The sequence below is a fragment of the Suncus etruscus genome, chromosome 12 (assembly GCF_024139225.1).
Source record: "Suncus etruscus isolate mSunEtr1 chromosome 12, mSunEtr1.pri.cur, whole genome shotgun sequence".
Classification (NCBI taxonomy): Eukaryota; Metazoa; Chordata; class Mammalia; order Eulipotyphla; family Soricidae; genus Suncus; species Suncus etruscus.
The window spans coordinates 101,157,441-101,173,184 of NC_064859.1; the positions used below are offsets into that span (position 1 = coordinate 101,157,441).

The following is a 15,744-nucleotide window of genomic DNA, read 5'->3' on the forward strand; positions in this document are numbered from 1 at the left end:
TCTCTCTCTCTACTGGCAGTGCTTATCTGAGGTGCCGGGAATTGAACCTGCAAGGTCTGGGGTGTAGGAGCTGAGCCTAGGCCTGTGAAACTTATATTCAGCACACCAGGGCTCTCTCTGGTTCTGTCCTTCCTCGCCCAGGACAACACATGCCAACCCCACTTGGGACCCACGAGCGGCACTGTCTGTGCCCAGGCCCGTGTCCTACCTGGTCCTCGATGGACTTGTGGTCCGTTTCCTGGAGCCAGGAGCCCAGGAGGACGCTGTCATCATAGTGGCAGAGCGACCTGAGGAGGGAGGTGGTGGTGTTGGCCGAGTTGTCTGTCAGGGTGAATTCTGCCACCAGCTCTCGGAGGAGGGCGTTGAAGGAGCCTGGAAAGAGAAACTGGACTTCAGGTCCAATGGGATCAAGGCAGCTGGAATCATTGCATAGGATGGGGCGCAGTGCCCAGAGAGCTATTTGCTCAATGGGAGAGGAGTAACTTCCGGTTTCCTGTCCCCCACCTTCCTCCCCCTTTCCTTTCCTCTTCCTCCCTTCCCTTCTTCCCTTCTCTATTCCCTCCCTCCTTTTCTCTCTCTCTCTCCTATTTTTTTTTGTTTTGTTTTTTGGGTCACATCCAGCAGCACTCGGAGGTTCCTCCTGGCTCTATGCTCAGCAATCGCTCCTGGCAGGCTTGGGGGACCACAAGGGATGCCAGGACTCGAACCATCATCCCTCTGCGTCTAAGGCAAACGTCCTACTGCTGTGCTATCTCTCCAGCCCCTCTCTCTCCTTTCTTCTTCCTTCTTTCCTTTTTGTTCCTTTTTTTGTTTTGTTTTGTTTTTCTGGGCCACACCCGTTTGATGCTCAGGGGTTACTCCTGGCTAAGCGCTCAGAAATTGCCCCTGGCTTGGGGGACCATATGGGACACCAGGGGATCAAACTGAGGTCCTTCCTTGGCTAGCCCGTGCAAGGCAGAACCTTACCTCTAGTGCCACCTCGCCGGCCCCTTTTGTTCCTTCTTCCTTCCTTCCTTCTTTACCTCCCTCCTTCCTTCTTTCTCTCCCCCCTCCTTTCTTCTTTTGTTCCTTACACCTTCTTTCCTTCCTTCCCTTCCTTTTTCTTTTCTTCCTTCCCTCCCTTCCTTTTCTCTTCTTTGCTCCCTTACTTCCTTTCTTCCCTCTCCTTCCTTCCCTTTATCATTTTCTTCCTCCCTTCCTCTTTCCTTTTTCTCTCCCTCCCTCCCTTCTTCTCTCCTTCTTCCTCCCCCTGAAGTAGACCTCAAACAACAAAGTCCCACCATTCCGCCCCACCAAATTCCTATCACACACTGAATCAGAGTGGCTCAGAACTCATGCTTTAGCGGAGCTGGAGAGAATGGACCAAATGAACCTGATGGACGTACGTGTTGAATAACTTCAGCATTTGGAACAACAGCCGAGTAATGGAGGGCACAGCCCATCCTTCTTCCAGACTGCAGCTATGGGCTAGTGGTATAGAGCAGCCCTAAAAAGCCTGGACCCCAACTGCCCACCTCTGCATCTTGGTGGGTTGTGGGGCCCTTCATCTAGGAGCCGGCAGCTTAGCAGGAAGGACAAGCACTGGCTGGTCCAGGATGCAGGGGACATTGGGGCACAGCCTGCAGCAACCTGAGATTCGGAACCTTATTACTCACCTTCATAGGTTTTAGGAGGGAGCAGAGCCAGGATGTCATAGAGCCTCAGCCGAACCATCGCGGCGCTCGCCTTCAGGTGTGCGCCGTGGGCCTTGATCACTGCTGGGATGCTGGAAGGCCGGAGGGTATCAGAGGGTAGTCAGAGGGCAGTCAGGGCAGGGCAGGCCACAGCCCCATTCTGCCCCCCTACTGGCTGGGGCAGTGCACTGTCTTAAGTCTGGTTCTTACTGGGCCTTTCACTCAGTAGAAGCAAACTGATCTAAATTTTGTCACTGTAAAATATTTATTAGGGGCGAGAGATAGCATCGAGGCAGGGCGTTGCCTGCATGCAGAAGGATGATGGTTTGAATCCCGGCACCCCATAGGGTCCCCCGAGCCTGCCAGAAGCTATTTCTGAGCATAGAGCCAGAAGTAACCCCTGAGCACTGCCGGGTGGGACCCAAAAACCATATAATAATATATATATATTTTATAATATATATATAATTTATATATAATAATAATATATATATAATTTATATATAATAATATATATAATTTTATATATATATTTATATATACAAATGTATTTATATATAATATATTATATATATATTATATATACAAATATATTTATATATAATATATATTTTTTTATATTATAGGAGCTGGAGCGATAGCACAGCGGTAGGGTGCTTTCCTTGCATGCTGCCAACCTGGGGCAGACCTGGGTTCGATCCCTGGCATCCCAGATGGCCTTCCAAGCCTATTAGGAATGATTTCTTTTTTTTTTGTTTTATTGGTTTTTTGGTTTTTCGGGCCACACCCGTTTGATGCTCAGGGGTTACTCCTGGCTACGCGCTCAGAAATCGACCCTGGCTTGGGGGATCATATGGGACGCCGGGGGATCGAACTGTGGTCCTTTCTTTGGCTAGTGGTTGCAAGGCAGACACCTTACCTCTAGCGCCACCTCGCTGGCCCCAGGAATGATTTCTGAGCATAGAGCCAGGAGTAACCCATAGGTGCGGCCAGATGTGGCCCCTCCCAAAACATTTATTTTATATAAAAGGTAAAATTATATAAGTTATATTCTAAAATTACACATTTATAAACTATTATATATATAAGTTATATAATTATATATAATCATTTTCTATATTACATTTTGTATTTTATATATTTTATATATTACATGTTTGTTGTTTTTTTTTTTTTTGTTTTTTTTGGCTTTTGGCTTTTGGGTCATACCTGGTGACATTCAGGGGTTATTCCTGACTAAGTGCTCAGAAATCACTCCTGGCTTGGGGGACAATATGGGACTCCAGGGGATCAAACAGCAGTCCATCCTAGGGTAGTGCATGCAAGGACACTTGTGCCATCACTCCGGCCCCTATTACATGATTTTATATTATATGATAAATAATATATTATATTGATATTTTATCTATTGCATTAGTGATAGTATGTATTTTATATAGCCATATTATATCCAGACACTAATAAATGTAATGCCATGTTTTATATTTCAACTATTATATAGTTTTATAAAATATATAACAGTATATTATATATCTATAGATAGAGTTACATCTGATATAATGTAATTATAGCATGTAACTTTGTTCAAACTGCCACCATTATACCAATGCTGTCATTTTACAGCCATAAAATTGCTCTCGGTTCCCAAGGGGACACCAGGGAGGGGAAAAACACGGAACAAATGAGGTCCATGATGGGGGAAGGAAGCTGGGGGGTGGCACGTGGCCGGGGTGGCACTTACTGCGACATCATGGTCATGGCACACTCGATGGGGGTCATAAGCTTCCGGATGACGTCCTCGGTCAGGAGCTCGGGACAGTGGGCCACAAAGCTCCTCATGGCTGGGCACAAGAGGGAGAAGACAGAGTTGGAGCAGCTTTTGTGTGTGTGTGTGTGTGTGTGTGTGTGTGTGTGTGTGTGTGTGTGAATCTATAATGTAAAGGGACCAACAATTCTTTTTTTTTTTTTTTTTTTTTTTGGTTTTTGGGCCACACCCGGCAGTACTCAGGGGTTCCTCCTGGCTGTCTGCTCAGAAATAGCTCCTGGCAGGCACGGGGGACCATATGGGACACCAGGATTCCAACCAACCACCTTTGGTCCTGGATGGGATGCTTGCAAGGCAAACTCTGCTGTGCTGTCTCTCCGGGCCCAACAATTCTTTTAATTTAAAAAAAAATACAAAATTCTGAAATTAGGTCAGACTGACAGAAGAGCATTAGTAAATGGAACCACAGGGAATCATCACAAGGAAAGGGAAGGTAATCCCTCTCTTAGGGAGTGTTTTGTGAGTGGGAATCTGAAATTTATAACTGCACAAAAATTCAATTGCAAATATCCCCCAGGGGTCCAAAAACACAATGAGGAAAAGCCCTTGTACTCCTATGTTCATCGCAGCACTAGTCACAACAGCCAGAATCTGGGGACAACCTAAGTGCCTGAGAACAGATGAGTGGGTAAAGAAACTATGGTACATCTATGCAATGGAATACTATGCAGTCGTTAGGAAAAATGAAGCCATGAAATCCGCATATACACATATGGATATGGAGAGTATTATGCTGAGTGAAATGAGTCCAGGAAAGAGACCAAACAGAATGATGGCACTCATCTGTAGGATATTAAAAACAAAGGAACTCATATATAAGAATCATACCCAAAAGTAACAGAATGCAGCTAAGACAGAGAGGGGACCACTAGGGCAATGAGAGCTGGAAATGGTCACTCTGGACGAGAACTGGATGCTGAAAGGAAGTAAAGTGATATGCATGATACCAGATAATGATAATACTGCAAATCACAGTGTCTAAAAAGGAAAATGGGAGAGAAAGAAAAGAGAAAGAGAAAGAAGAAAAGTATCTGCCTAGAGGCAAGTGGGCGTGAGGGACAGGACGGAAACAGGACATTAGTGGCAGAAATAAACACTGGTGTAAAGAATGGGTTTGGAACATTGTATGATATAAACTCAACTACCAACAACCTTTTAACTCGGTATCTTACAGTGATCATTTAAAAAAAAAAAGAAAACAATTGCATTAAAAAAAGTGTGGAAAAGTGCTCCATAGAAAAATGCTCCTCTGTCTCAGGGTGAGTCTTGCGAGGCAGGGCTGGTAGGAAACAGCCTGAGATGTGGGACTAAAGTGGGTCCCTGCCCTGCACCCACCCTCAGGCTCAGGTGACATTTGTCTGCCAGGGACTGGAACATGAGGTCTCTTGACTCTGAGACAGACAGAAGAAAATACAAAATCAACCAGTTCAATTCTGGCTCCAAAAAAGACCGAGCTGGGCTTCGCCTGGAAATGCCTAAAGCCTGGCCCCAATATCACTTTTTTGTTTGTTTGTTTGTTTGTTTGTTTGGTTTTGGTTTGGGGCCATACCCGGTGGAATTCAGGGGTTAGTCCTGGCTATGCACACAGAAGTTGCTTCTGGCTTGGGGGACCATATGGGACGCCGAGGGATAGACTAGGTCAGCACGTGCACGGCAGACACCCTACCGCCTGTGCCACCACTTTGGCCCCTGTATTATTACTTTTTAAAATTATTATTTATGAGTCAGAATGCAAATACCTTTATAAAACGGCAACTGATGAGCCGGAGCTGAAGTACAGTGGTTAGAGCACTTACTTGCCTTGCCCATGGCTGACCCAAGTTGGAGCCCTGCGCCTTCCACAGGATCCCCTGAGCCCGCTGGGAGTAACCCCCAAATGCAGAGCCAGGAAGCATACCTGACACCATTGGGTGTGGCCTCCAAACTAATAAAAATAAATAAAACTGGGGCCGGAGAAATAGCACAGCAGTAGGGCATTTGCCTTGCACACGGCCAACCCAGTAGGGACCCGGGTTCAATTCCTGGCATCCCATAAGGTCCCCTGAGCCTGCCAGGAGCAATTTATTTTAAAACTTCACTTATTGATTGATTGGTTTCTGGGCCACACCTGGCAGAGCTCAGGGGTCCTCCTGGCTCTGCACTCAGAAATCGCCACTGGTAAGCTGGGGATGCCAAGAATCGAACCAGGTCCCTCCCAGGTCAGCTGCACACAAGGCAAAAGCTCTACTGCTGTGCTATCTTTCCAGCCCTGGGAGTGATTTCTGAGTGCAGAGGCAGGAGTAACCCCTGAGCACCACTGGGTGTGACCCAAAAATCAAAAAACAAACAATAAAAAAAAACCTAACCATTTGAAGGGATCCAGGAGTCACTTGTGCGGCTGAACCACCGGCCTTGTGGGTATGCAACTGAGTTAGCCCCCTAGAGCCATAGCACTCGCAGCATGGGAGGTCAGGTCATGCTGGGGGCTCTTCTGTCTAGCCCCTTGTACCCTACCTGCGGGAGCCCATGCCCACCCCCATGAGCACCGCACCAGGAGCACAGCCACAGCCAACACTTGTGCAGGCATCACAGTAGTAGATGTGCACAGGGCTTCCCTAGCATGAGCACTACAACCAGAGCACACACGAGCACAATGAGTGCAGAGTGGAGGCCCTGCAGACACTGGGGCAGGTGCAGGGAGCCTGACCTGCAAACTGGGACACAGGATGAGAGGCGGGAAGTTGGGGACCCCGTGCTCCCCTTCTCCCGTTCCCGCCAGGATCAGCCTTGGCCCTTACCGCACAGGGCGCCAGCTCGGCCTTCCAGAGTCACCTGCCAGGTGAAGGAATCGCCCCGGGCCTTCTCAGCCTCCAGCTCCTTCAGAGAGCGCGGGAAGACGTTCCTCCACAGCAGCAACATCTTGGGCAGGTGGTAGCGCACCACGGATGGGCCTGAGGGAGCAAGAAGGAGAGAAGGTGAACACAAGGTCAGAATGCAGCCGCTGGAGCCTCTCCCAGTCGCTTAGAGAAAGAGCTTCAGGGCAGCATCGCTTTTCCTTTTTTTTGTTTTTTTTTTGAGGCACACCTGGTGACACTCAGGGGTTACTCCTGGCTATGTGCTCAGAAATTGCTCCTGGCTTAGGGGACCCTATGGGACACTGGGGGATCGAACCACGGTCTGTCCTAGGCTAGCACCAGCAAGGCAGATGTCTTACCGCTTGCGCCACTGCTCCAGTCCGTGCCACTTTTTCTTGTGAGGCCATGCCTGGCGGTGTTCAGGGATGACTCCTGGCTCTGAGCTCAGGGATCACTCCCGAAGTTTTATTTATTATTATTTTTATTATTTTTTTATAAGTTTTTTTTTTTTTTTTTTTGCTGATGCACTAGAAGCTATTCTGGAGAGAATAGTGGATCTGGGAGGGTGCTTGTCTTGCATACAGCGAACCGGGGTTCCATCTCCGGCATCCCCTAGGGTGTGATCCCGAAGTTACCCCTGGCTCTGCGCTCAGAAATCACTCCTGGCTTGGAGGACTATATGGGACGCCGGGGAATCGAACTGCAGTCCATCCTAGGCTAGTCCTGAGCCACCACTCTGGCTCCTCCCACAAAAACCACTTATTAAAAAAAAAAAAAAAGAACTGGGCTGGAGAGAGAGTAAGCGAGAACAGCAGGGAGGGTACCTGCTTTGCATGTGGCCAGCCTGGGTTCGATCCCCGGCCTCCTATGTAGCCCTCGAGTACCGCTTGGAGTGATTCCAGAGCGCAGAGCCAGGAGCAACCCTGGAGCCCTGCCAGGTGGGGCCCAAAATGCAAAATAAATAAATAAAACAAAAAAGAAGTCAGAGGGCGAGGGGGTTAGAGAGAAAGCTCCTAGCAAGAAGCGGACCAGTTGCTCTGGCTGAACCCCAAAGCCTAGACCCAGACGCCGGGTGACACTCGTGGACTGGGCTTTCCCCAGGACTCACCTAGAGTCATCAGGGCTCCGAGGAGCAGCCAGCCGGCCTGGGTGCGCTGCAGGGACAGGCGGGTGCTCTGGGCGGCCGTGCGCAGCAGGTCTTCGGCGATGCTCACCACCATCTGCAGGACAAAGAGCAGGCTGGGACCCCGCAGAAGGGAAGTGTAGGGCAGGGCCCACAGTGGGTGAGGGAGACTTTGAAGAAGGTAATGGGCACCTGGACCCCTGGGGGTTTCTTTACTTTCTTTCTTTCTTTTTTTTTTTTTTTTGTTTGTTTTTGGGTGACACTTGGTTGCGCTAAGGGGTTACTCCTGGCTCTGTGCTCAGAAATCACTCCAGGCAGGCTTGGGGAACCATACAGGATGCTGGGATTCGAACCTGCCTCCGTCCTGAGCATCTGTGTGCAAGGCAAATGCCCTGCCACAGTACTATTACTCTGGCCCCTGGGGGTTTCTGAGTGAACTCTGTGGCCTGCTTACCTGGGGTTGTGGCCTTGCACTCTGACCCGGAACCACTTACTCCCCTCCCCACCTCAGTGTCCCCAGCAGGAAAGCAGGGGGACCCCAGTGAGGACTGAGCAAGTCAAGATGGCAAGACAGTCTTGCCCATGCGTGAGTACAATGGCTTCTGGGGCCAAGCGCCTTTCAAAGCAGCTCTGAATACCCGGAGAAGGCAGATGGGCGCAGAGAAGCAAAAACAGGGATTTGTGATAGATAAAGAGCACAGAGTTGGGGGTCAGCTACAAAGGGTCTTGGAGGCAGCAAAGAACTGTGGGGGAGTTGTGGCGGGAGCCGGGATGGAGAGGCCTGGGGGACACCAGAGAGGGACACATGGCTCCACTATCAGAGATCACGAGCAAAGCTCTGCTTCACAATCCACAGGGACTAAATCAGTTTATTCGATTTTTGGTTTGGGGGCCACACTCGGCAGTGCTCAGGGCTTACCCCTGGCTCTGTACTCAGGGATCACTACTGGCTGGGCTCAGACGATCCTATGAGATGCTGGGGATTGAATCTGGGTCAGCTGCATGTAAGGCAAACAAAAAGCCCTCCCTGCTGTGCTATCACTCTGGTCCCTAAAATTTTTTTAAAAAAGCAAAGCTGGGGTCAGAGAGATAGCATGGATGTAATGCGTTTGCCTTTCATGCAGAAGGACGGTGATTCGAATCCTGGCAACCCATATGGTCCCCTGTGCCTGCCAGGGGCAATTTCTGAGCATAGAGCCAAGAGTAACTCCTGAGCACTGCTGGTGTGGCCCAAAAACCTAAATAAATAAATAAATAAATAAATAAATAAATAAATAAATAAATAAATAAATAAATAAATAAAGCAAAGCTGGAGCTGGAGCAATAGCATAGCAGTAGGGCATTTGCCTTGCATGCAACTGACCCAGGACAGACCCAGGTTCCATCCCCGGCATCCCATAGGGTCCCTTAAGCCTTCCAGGAGTGATTTCTGAGCTCAGAGGCACGAGTAACCCCTGATTGCTGCCAAGTGTGGACCAAAACCTGAAGAAGAAAACAAAAAAGAAGAAGAAAGGATGGGAGCCAGGGATCAAGTGGTCTCAGGTGCACTTGCGATAAAAAAGGACAGAACTAAATATTCAAGCCAAGCCAAAGGCAGCAACAATGGAATCGAGAGACCCAAATTCTAACAATCTAAACTTTAAATGGGCCTGTTAGACTGGCAGGTCGGGGGCCAAAGGGTGGTGGGTGGGATACGCTCTGGGAATATGGTGGAGGGAAGACAACACTGGTGGTGGGACAGGCCCTGGTTCATTGTATGTCTGAAACCCAACTACAAAGGACTTTATAAATCACAATGGTCTCAATAAAATAAAATTTAAAAAAAATAAGAAAGGAAAACTGGAGTGAATGAATGGCTGTCCCAGGCCCACGTCCCCCTGGGGTCCCAAGCCACCCACCCCATACCTTTCCCTTGGCGTGAGGAATACCCAGGGGGCACTGGTGTACCCCACCCAGGAGGGCGGCCATGGCGAAGCTGTAGCCGCTGACAGCTTCCGGGGAGCTCTTCAGGCTGTTGAGGCGCTCAGCGCACCGGTCCAGGAAGGGGGTGAGCTGGAAGGGGAGGGCCACAGCCACGCAGCGCAGGCACCAGGCAGCCGCCAGCCGAGCAGCCATGCTCGGGTGCAGCAACACGGATGTCACCATCTCCAGCAGCCCTGCGAGGGGAGACACAAGTCGGGACTCTCTCTGGAGGGGCTACTTAGGGGGTGCTCCCAAGCAGTGCTCAGGGGAACCGCCATCGACCTGTGTCAAGGCAGGCTCAGTGCTCAGGCCCAGAAGGGTTGGAGAGTGGAGTCAAGGCCCGCATTAGCCTGAGTCATCCACTGATTTTATTTATTTAATCTTATCCATTTATTTATCCACCTATTTATTTATTTATTTATTTATTTATTTATTTATTTATTTCAGTCACCCATCATCACGATTCTACGTGATTCTAAACTCAGTTGTAGGGCCAGAGCAGTAGCATGGCAGGGAAAGCATTTGCCTTGCATATGCTCGACTCAGGTTTGATCTCCGGCATCCCATTGGGTCCCCTGAGCGCTGCCAGGAGTAATGTCAGAGCGTGGCTCTGAAAAAAATTAAAAGAAAAAAATGTTAACTGAAAAATAAGACCACAGTCACGAGTGTTTTCTTTTACTTTCAGATGTTTGTTAAAAACACACATGTTGTGGGGCCGGAGCAATAGTACAGCGCTCAGGCAAAACCCAGGACAGCGGTTCGATCCCTGGCGTCCCATATGGTCCCCCAAGCCAGGAACGACTTCTGAGCACAGAGCCAGGGTGAGCGCCGCAGGGTGTGGCCCAAACTCTAAAAATAATAAAATAATGATAAAAATAATAAACATATAGCCCACAAATGGCCTGTGAGAAATGACTAATCAGAGCTTAAATATCCATCATGCCTTTCGGCTTTTTAAATTTAAATTTTTGGAGGTTTTCTTTCTTTTTGGCCTTATTTGGGAAGGGGACACACCTAGGGGCTACCCCTGGCTCAGTGCTCATAGGCTGTCATCAGGGGGATAACTTGGGTGCTAAGCCAGTATGGAACCAAGCACAAGCTGGGTGTGAGGAGGTCTGGGGGAAAGGGGGTCTCACCGACGGATGCCTCCTGAATGAGGGGGGCTGCCGTGGCGTTCAGGCTCTGCACCAGGCTCCCCAGTTCCTGAAGGGCACAGACCATCACGTGCTGGCTGGCTGCTATGTCGGCGGCCCCAGACTTGTTCTCACCACTCATGTCACTCATCACCGTTTCTGGGGACACAAAGACACGTGGGAGGAGGAGACGGGGACAGAGGGGAGTTGAAAGTGATTTCACCAGTTCAGGTCTTCACAATCCAACCGGTTGCTGCTGGGTTCAGAACCTCCACAGGCAACACTGGAAAGTGATTTGGAAAAAAGAAACCATTTCCCAGCTTTAGGAGACTTAAAGGTAAACTGAGGCACTGGGTCCCTGGCCTAAGGAATGCAGCTTGTTCTTAGCAAAAGCCAACCAAGGTTCACTGCAGAGCACGGAGGAAGAATTCCTCCATTCAGGTCCTTCCAGTAAGTGGCCCATCTGCAGTAGGGTTCATGCCCAGCCTGAAGGGGGTGCTGGCAATCGCCTCCCCAGAACAGAGCCCCCCGCCAGGCCTCACATATACTCCATAAACGCTCACAGCCATGGCGGTGACCATGTTCTGGCTGCTGCTATTGTAAGCCGTGACATCATTGGTAACATCACTGCCAAATCAGTGGCCCCAAAGTTGCTCAAGAAGGAAAGGGCCTTGGGATTCATTTACTGGGGTTCTCAGCCAGGGGTGCATTGCCCCTTCTTGGACTTCCAGCCAGCCAGAATTTAAATATCTTAGTTGCAATGAAAGCTTTCTTGTTGAATTATGGAACAAATCCCAGGTAGGGCTGGAGCGAGAGTACAAAAGACACTTGCTTTGCATGCAGCCACCCTAGGTTCTTTTCCTGGTCTCTCTATATAATCCTCCAAGCAGCAGCAGCAGTGATTCCTGAGCATAGAGCCAGGAGTCAGTCCTGAGCACAGCCACGTGTGGCCCCAAAAGAAACAAAAACTACAATCACCAAAATAACATTGTTTTTGATTTTGAGGCCACAGAGGTGGTGCCCAAGGGTTACTCCTGGTTCTGTACTCAGGAATTAAACCTGGTAATGCTCAAGGGATTGAACCCAGGTTGGCCACATGCCTGGCAAATGCACTCCCCACTAGACTATCGCTCCAGGGTCCCCAGAGCCATGTTGTTTTAATAGCAAATAAAAGCAGTCACTCAAAAGGACTTTGGTGGCAGTCTGAAGAACCACAGGCACTGACTGAATGTTCACGTTTCTCAAGCATAATCAGGAGCTGAGTGTCTCCTCGCATCACCGCACCCCATCCTCACTTGTTATGACACACTTTATTTTACCTAAAACAAAGATTATCTCTGGTCCCTTTGTATGTTTGTTTACAACTTGGATTTACTCCCAAGCAGAGAGTGTCTTCCTTGGAAACCTGTGTGCGACTGACTCAGGACAGCCTGATCTATCTGTCCTTACTGCCCCACCCAAGGGTGATCTCTGGATTCAATAAAAACAGCATTTATGGCAGGCAGCTGGCTCTCCACATGAGGTAGAAGATTGCCAGACTACAAGAGTTCACCCTCAGCCTTGTTTGGATTATTTCATGCGCAACCCTGATTCAGACTCCCCTGGGGTTGGAGACACGGTTCGTGGGGTGATTTTATACTCACCCACCGCCTTCATCTGCTTCCCGATGGCCTGGCCAATCTCCTTGGCAGCAGCAATCTGGGCCTTCTCGCCCAGCAGGCTGCCCACGGTGGCCCGCAGGATGAAGGACACGCAGCGCCTCGAGTACACGGCCTCCACATGTGTCTGCGTGGCCCGCGGGTGCGACACCAGGTCCAGCACGTGGGACAAGAAGGCAGCAAAGTTCCGCTCCAGCCACTGCCCGCCCAGGGCTGTCACAAACACCACGTAAGCCTGTGGATGGAACACAAGGGCTTCCTGTGAGGAGGGAGAGCCCCCCCCCCCCCCATGAAGGATGCAGAAGGATGATGGGAGGATGCAAGAGAGATCACATTTAAGATCCAGACATAGTTTAAGCTCCATGACCCATATGGGACCCATATGGGATGCCGAGGATCAAACCTGGGTCGGTCCAGGTGAGCCATGTGCAAGGCATAAGCCCTAACTGCTATGTTATTGCTCTGGCACCTAGGTAGGTTACCTTTTTTTTGGGTCACACCCAGCAGCACTCAGGGGCTACTCCTGGCTCTATGCTCAGAAATCGCCCCTGGCAGGCACGGGGGACCATATGGGATGCTGGGATTCGAACCACCGTCTTTCTGCATGAAAGGCAAATGCCTTACCTCCATCCTCCATGCTATCTCTCCAGCCCCTAGGTAGGTTACTTTTCTTTTCTTTTTTTTGTTTGTTTTTTTTGTCACACCCATTTGATGCTCAGGGGTTACTCCTGGCTAAGCGCTCAGAAATCGCCCCTGGCTTGGGGGTACCATATGGGACACCAGGGGATCGAACCTCGGTCCTTCCTTGGCTAGCACTTGCAAGGCAGGCAGACACCTTACCTCTAGCGCCACCTCGCCAGCCCCAAGGTAGGTTACTTTTAAGACTCAAACATCTATCATGCAAAGACAATTCTATTAAAATACAGATTCTGATTTGGAAATTGGAAAATCAGTCCATCCTTGTTATAAAAAATATTCTTTTACAATTGTTATTATATTGATGCTCTTATTGTGTAAGATAATTCATCTACTAAAGTTGAATTTTGATTTTAGGAGCCAGAGCAATAGCACAGCAGGGAGGGCTTTTGCCTCGCAAGTGGCTGACCTAAATTCAATCCCTGGCATCCCTTAGGGTCCACCGAGCCTGCCAGAAGCAACTTCTGAGTTCAGAGCCAGGAGGGTGTGGCCCCAAAACAAAAAACGAACAAAAATGTTCTGAAAGAAACAAGCTCAAAACCCTGCATCATCTGTATTTTACTGCATTTTTAGAATTTTTTCGGGGGGGGGGGGGTGATCCACAGTGGTGCTCAGGGCTTACTCCTGGCTCTGCACTCAGGAATCATTCTGAGTGGTGCTCCAGGGACCGTATGGGATGTCGGGAATGGAACCCGGGTCAGCTGCATGCAAGACAAGCTCAAGCCCTGGTCCTGTCTTCCAGGACACGTTTCCCAGGTCATTGGATGAAAGGACAGAACCCTTGGAGGGACGAGGGCCACAGACCTGCGTGACGCCGACTCTGACTTCCCGGTTGACGGAGCCCCCAACTTTCAGCATCTCCCCGCCGCTCTTCAAGAAGCCAGACCCGCCCCGGAGGAAGCCCGTGGCCATGAGTTCCAGGACTTCGTCGAAGGTCGCTCGCTTGACATTCTGCCGCATCACTTCCAGGAGGGAAAAAAGACTCTGTGAGCAAGGGAGAGGCTGGCCCATGCCCCAGCAGTAAAACCTAACCTGTGGCTTTAAAATGCTGGGAAGGAAACTCAGGGCTGTGACAAGGAGCCCAGAGTTGCTTTGTTTTCATGGTGTCTGAAAACTGGACAAGGACTCGGAGAAACAGACTCTGGTCCGGGCTGATGTGATATGCTGGAGATAGTAACAACATGGCCTGAGTGAGGCCCTGGCTTTGATCTCCAGCACCACAGGGTAGGGACCCCGCAACAACAGTAAACTCGATCTTAAAGCACACACTAAACAAATTAAGTTCAGGGCCAGAGAGATAGTACAATGGTAGGGTGTTTGTCTTGTATGCAACTGACCTGGAATGGACCTGGATTCAATCCCTGGCATCCCATATGGTCCCCCATGCCTGCCAAGAGTGATTTCTGAGCACAGAGCCAGAAGTAACCCCCGAGAGATGCCAGGTGTGACCCCAAAACCAAAAAAATAATAATAACCATAAAATAAACATTAAAAAGTGCAGTGGGGGCCCGGAGAGATAGCACAGTGGCGCTTGCCTTGCAAGCAGCCGATCCAGGACCAAAGGTGGTTGGTTAGAATCCCAGTGTCCCATGTGGTCTCCCGTGCCTGCCAGGAGCTATTTCTGAGCAGACAGTCAGGAGGAACCCCTGAGCAACGCCGGGTGTGGCCCAAAAACCAAAAACAAACAAAAAAAAAGTGCAGTGGAGGAGTGGAAGCTGACAGCACGGTAGGGAGGGCATTTGTCTTACATGTCACTGGCCCAGGGTTCAATCCCTGGCATCCCATAGGGTCCTCTGAGCCTCCCAGGAGTGATTCTTGATCACAGAGGTAGAAAGAACCCCTAAGCACCACCGTGTATGGCCCCAAAGCAAAAACAAAAAATGTTCAGTGGAAGAAGTTACAAAGTAAAAGTAGCTTGCTTGGTCCACATCAACATGGTCTAGCTACCCAGCTTTCCCAGGACACAGGGACTCAGCGGCGAAACCAGGGATTTGCCAGGGGTGGGGATGCACACAAGAAAAAGTTGCATCAATGTAGGGTAGGGGGCCACCACACCAGGCTAGGATGGGGTGGAAATCTTAAGAAGAAAAACAGGGGCCAGAGAGATGGCGCAGTGGTAGAGTGTTTGCCTTGCACGCAGCTGACCCAGGATGGACTGACTGTGGTTTGATACCGGTGTCCCAGATGGTCCCCCAAGCCAGGAGCAATTTTTTTTTTTTTTTTGGTTTTTGGGCTACACCCTGTGATGCTCAGGGGTTCCTCCTCACTCTGTGCTCAGAAATCACTCCTGGCTTGGGGGACCATATGGGTTACCGGGGATTGAACCATGGTCTGTCCTAGGTTAGCCAGAAGTAACCCCCTGAGCGACATCGGGTGTGGCCCAAAAACAAAGAAACAAAAAAAAATAAATAAAGAGGAAAACCAGTTGGTAGGGGCAGGGGTGGGCTTCCTGGTACCTGTTGCTTGCTTGGGCATTAATGCTGTCGCCATGACAGTGCCCAAGAGCTGCGACACAGCCACGCGGACGCCATAGTTGGAGTTTTCCAGAGCCTTGAAGCAGAGTGTGGCGATGTTCTCCAGCTCAGCCGTCCACATGAACACGGCTTCATTCTGCAGCTCCAACAGGCACTGCCGGTAATGGCAAAGAAGGAGAGTGGATTATACCGGGACCAGAGCAACAGACAGCACAGTGGGAGGACATCTGCCTTGTGTGCAGCCAATCCAAGTTTAAGCTTTGCTTGTGGGAGCCCCAAGTCAGTCTACCTGGGTTCATACTTTGCTCAAGGGAAACCCACCCAAGTTCATGTGTTGCTTGTGGGCAACTCAAGTTCAGTCCTGGG

At 49.8% G+C, this 15,744-nt stretch overlaps 1 protein-coding gene across 1 annotated transcript in view; it reads right to left on the bottom strand.

Moving 5' to 3' along the window:
* The window catches only part of HEATR5B (HEAT repeat containing 5B), a 66,124-nt gene that overhangs the window by 41,703 nt on the left and 8,677 nt on the right, over positions 1-15,744 (bottom strand). Inside the window, 10 exon segments of the mRNA XM_049784291.1 lie at positions 209-372; positions 1,656-1,765; positions 3,415-3,514; positions 6,276-6,428; positions 7,441-7,552; positions 9,361-9,611; positions 10,554-10,709; positions 12,194-12,443; positions 13,709-13,866; positions 15,361-15,532. Of these exon segments, the coding sequence (XP_049640248.1) occupies positions 209-372; positions 1,656-1,765; positions 3,415-3,514; positions 6,276-6,428; positions 7,441-7,552; positions 9,361-9,611; positions 10,554-10,709; positions 12,194-12,443; positions 13,709-13,866; positions 15,361-15,532 (1,626 nt within the window).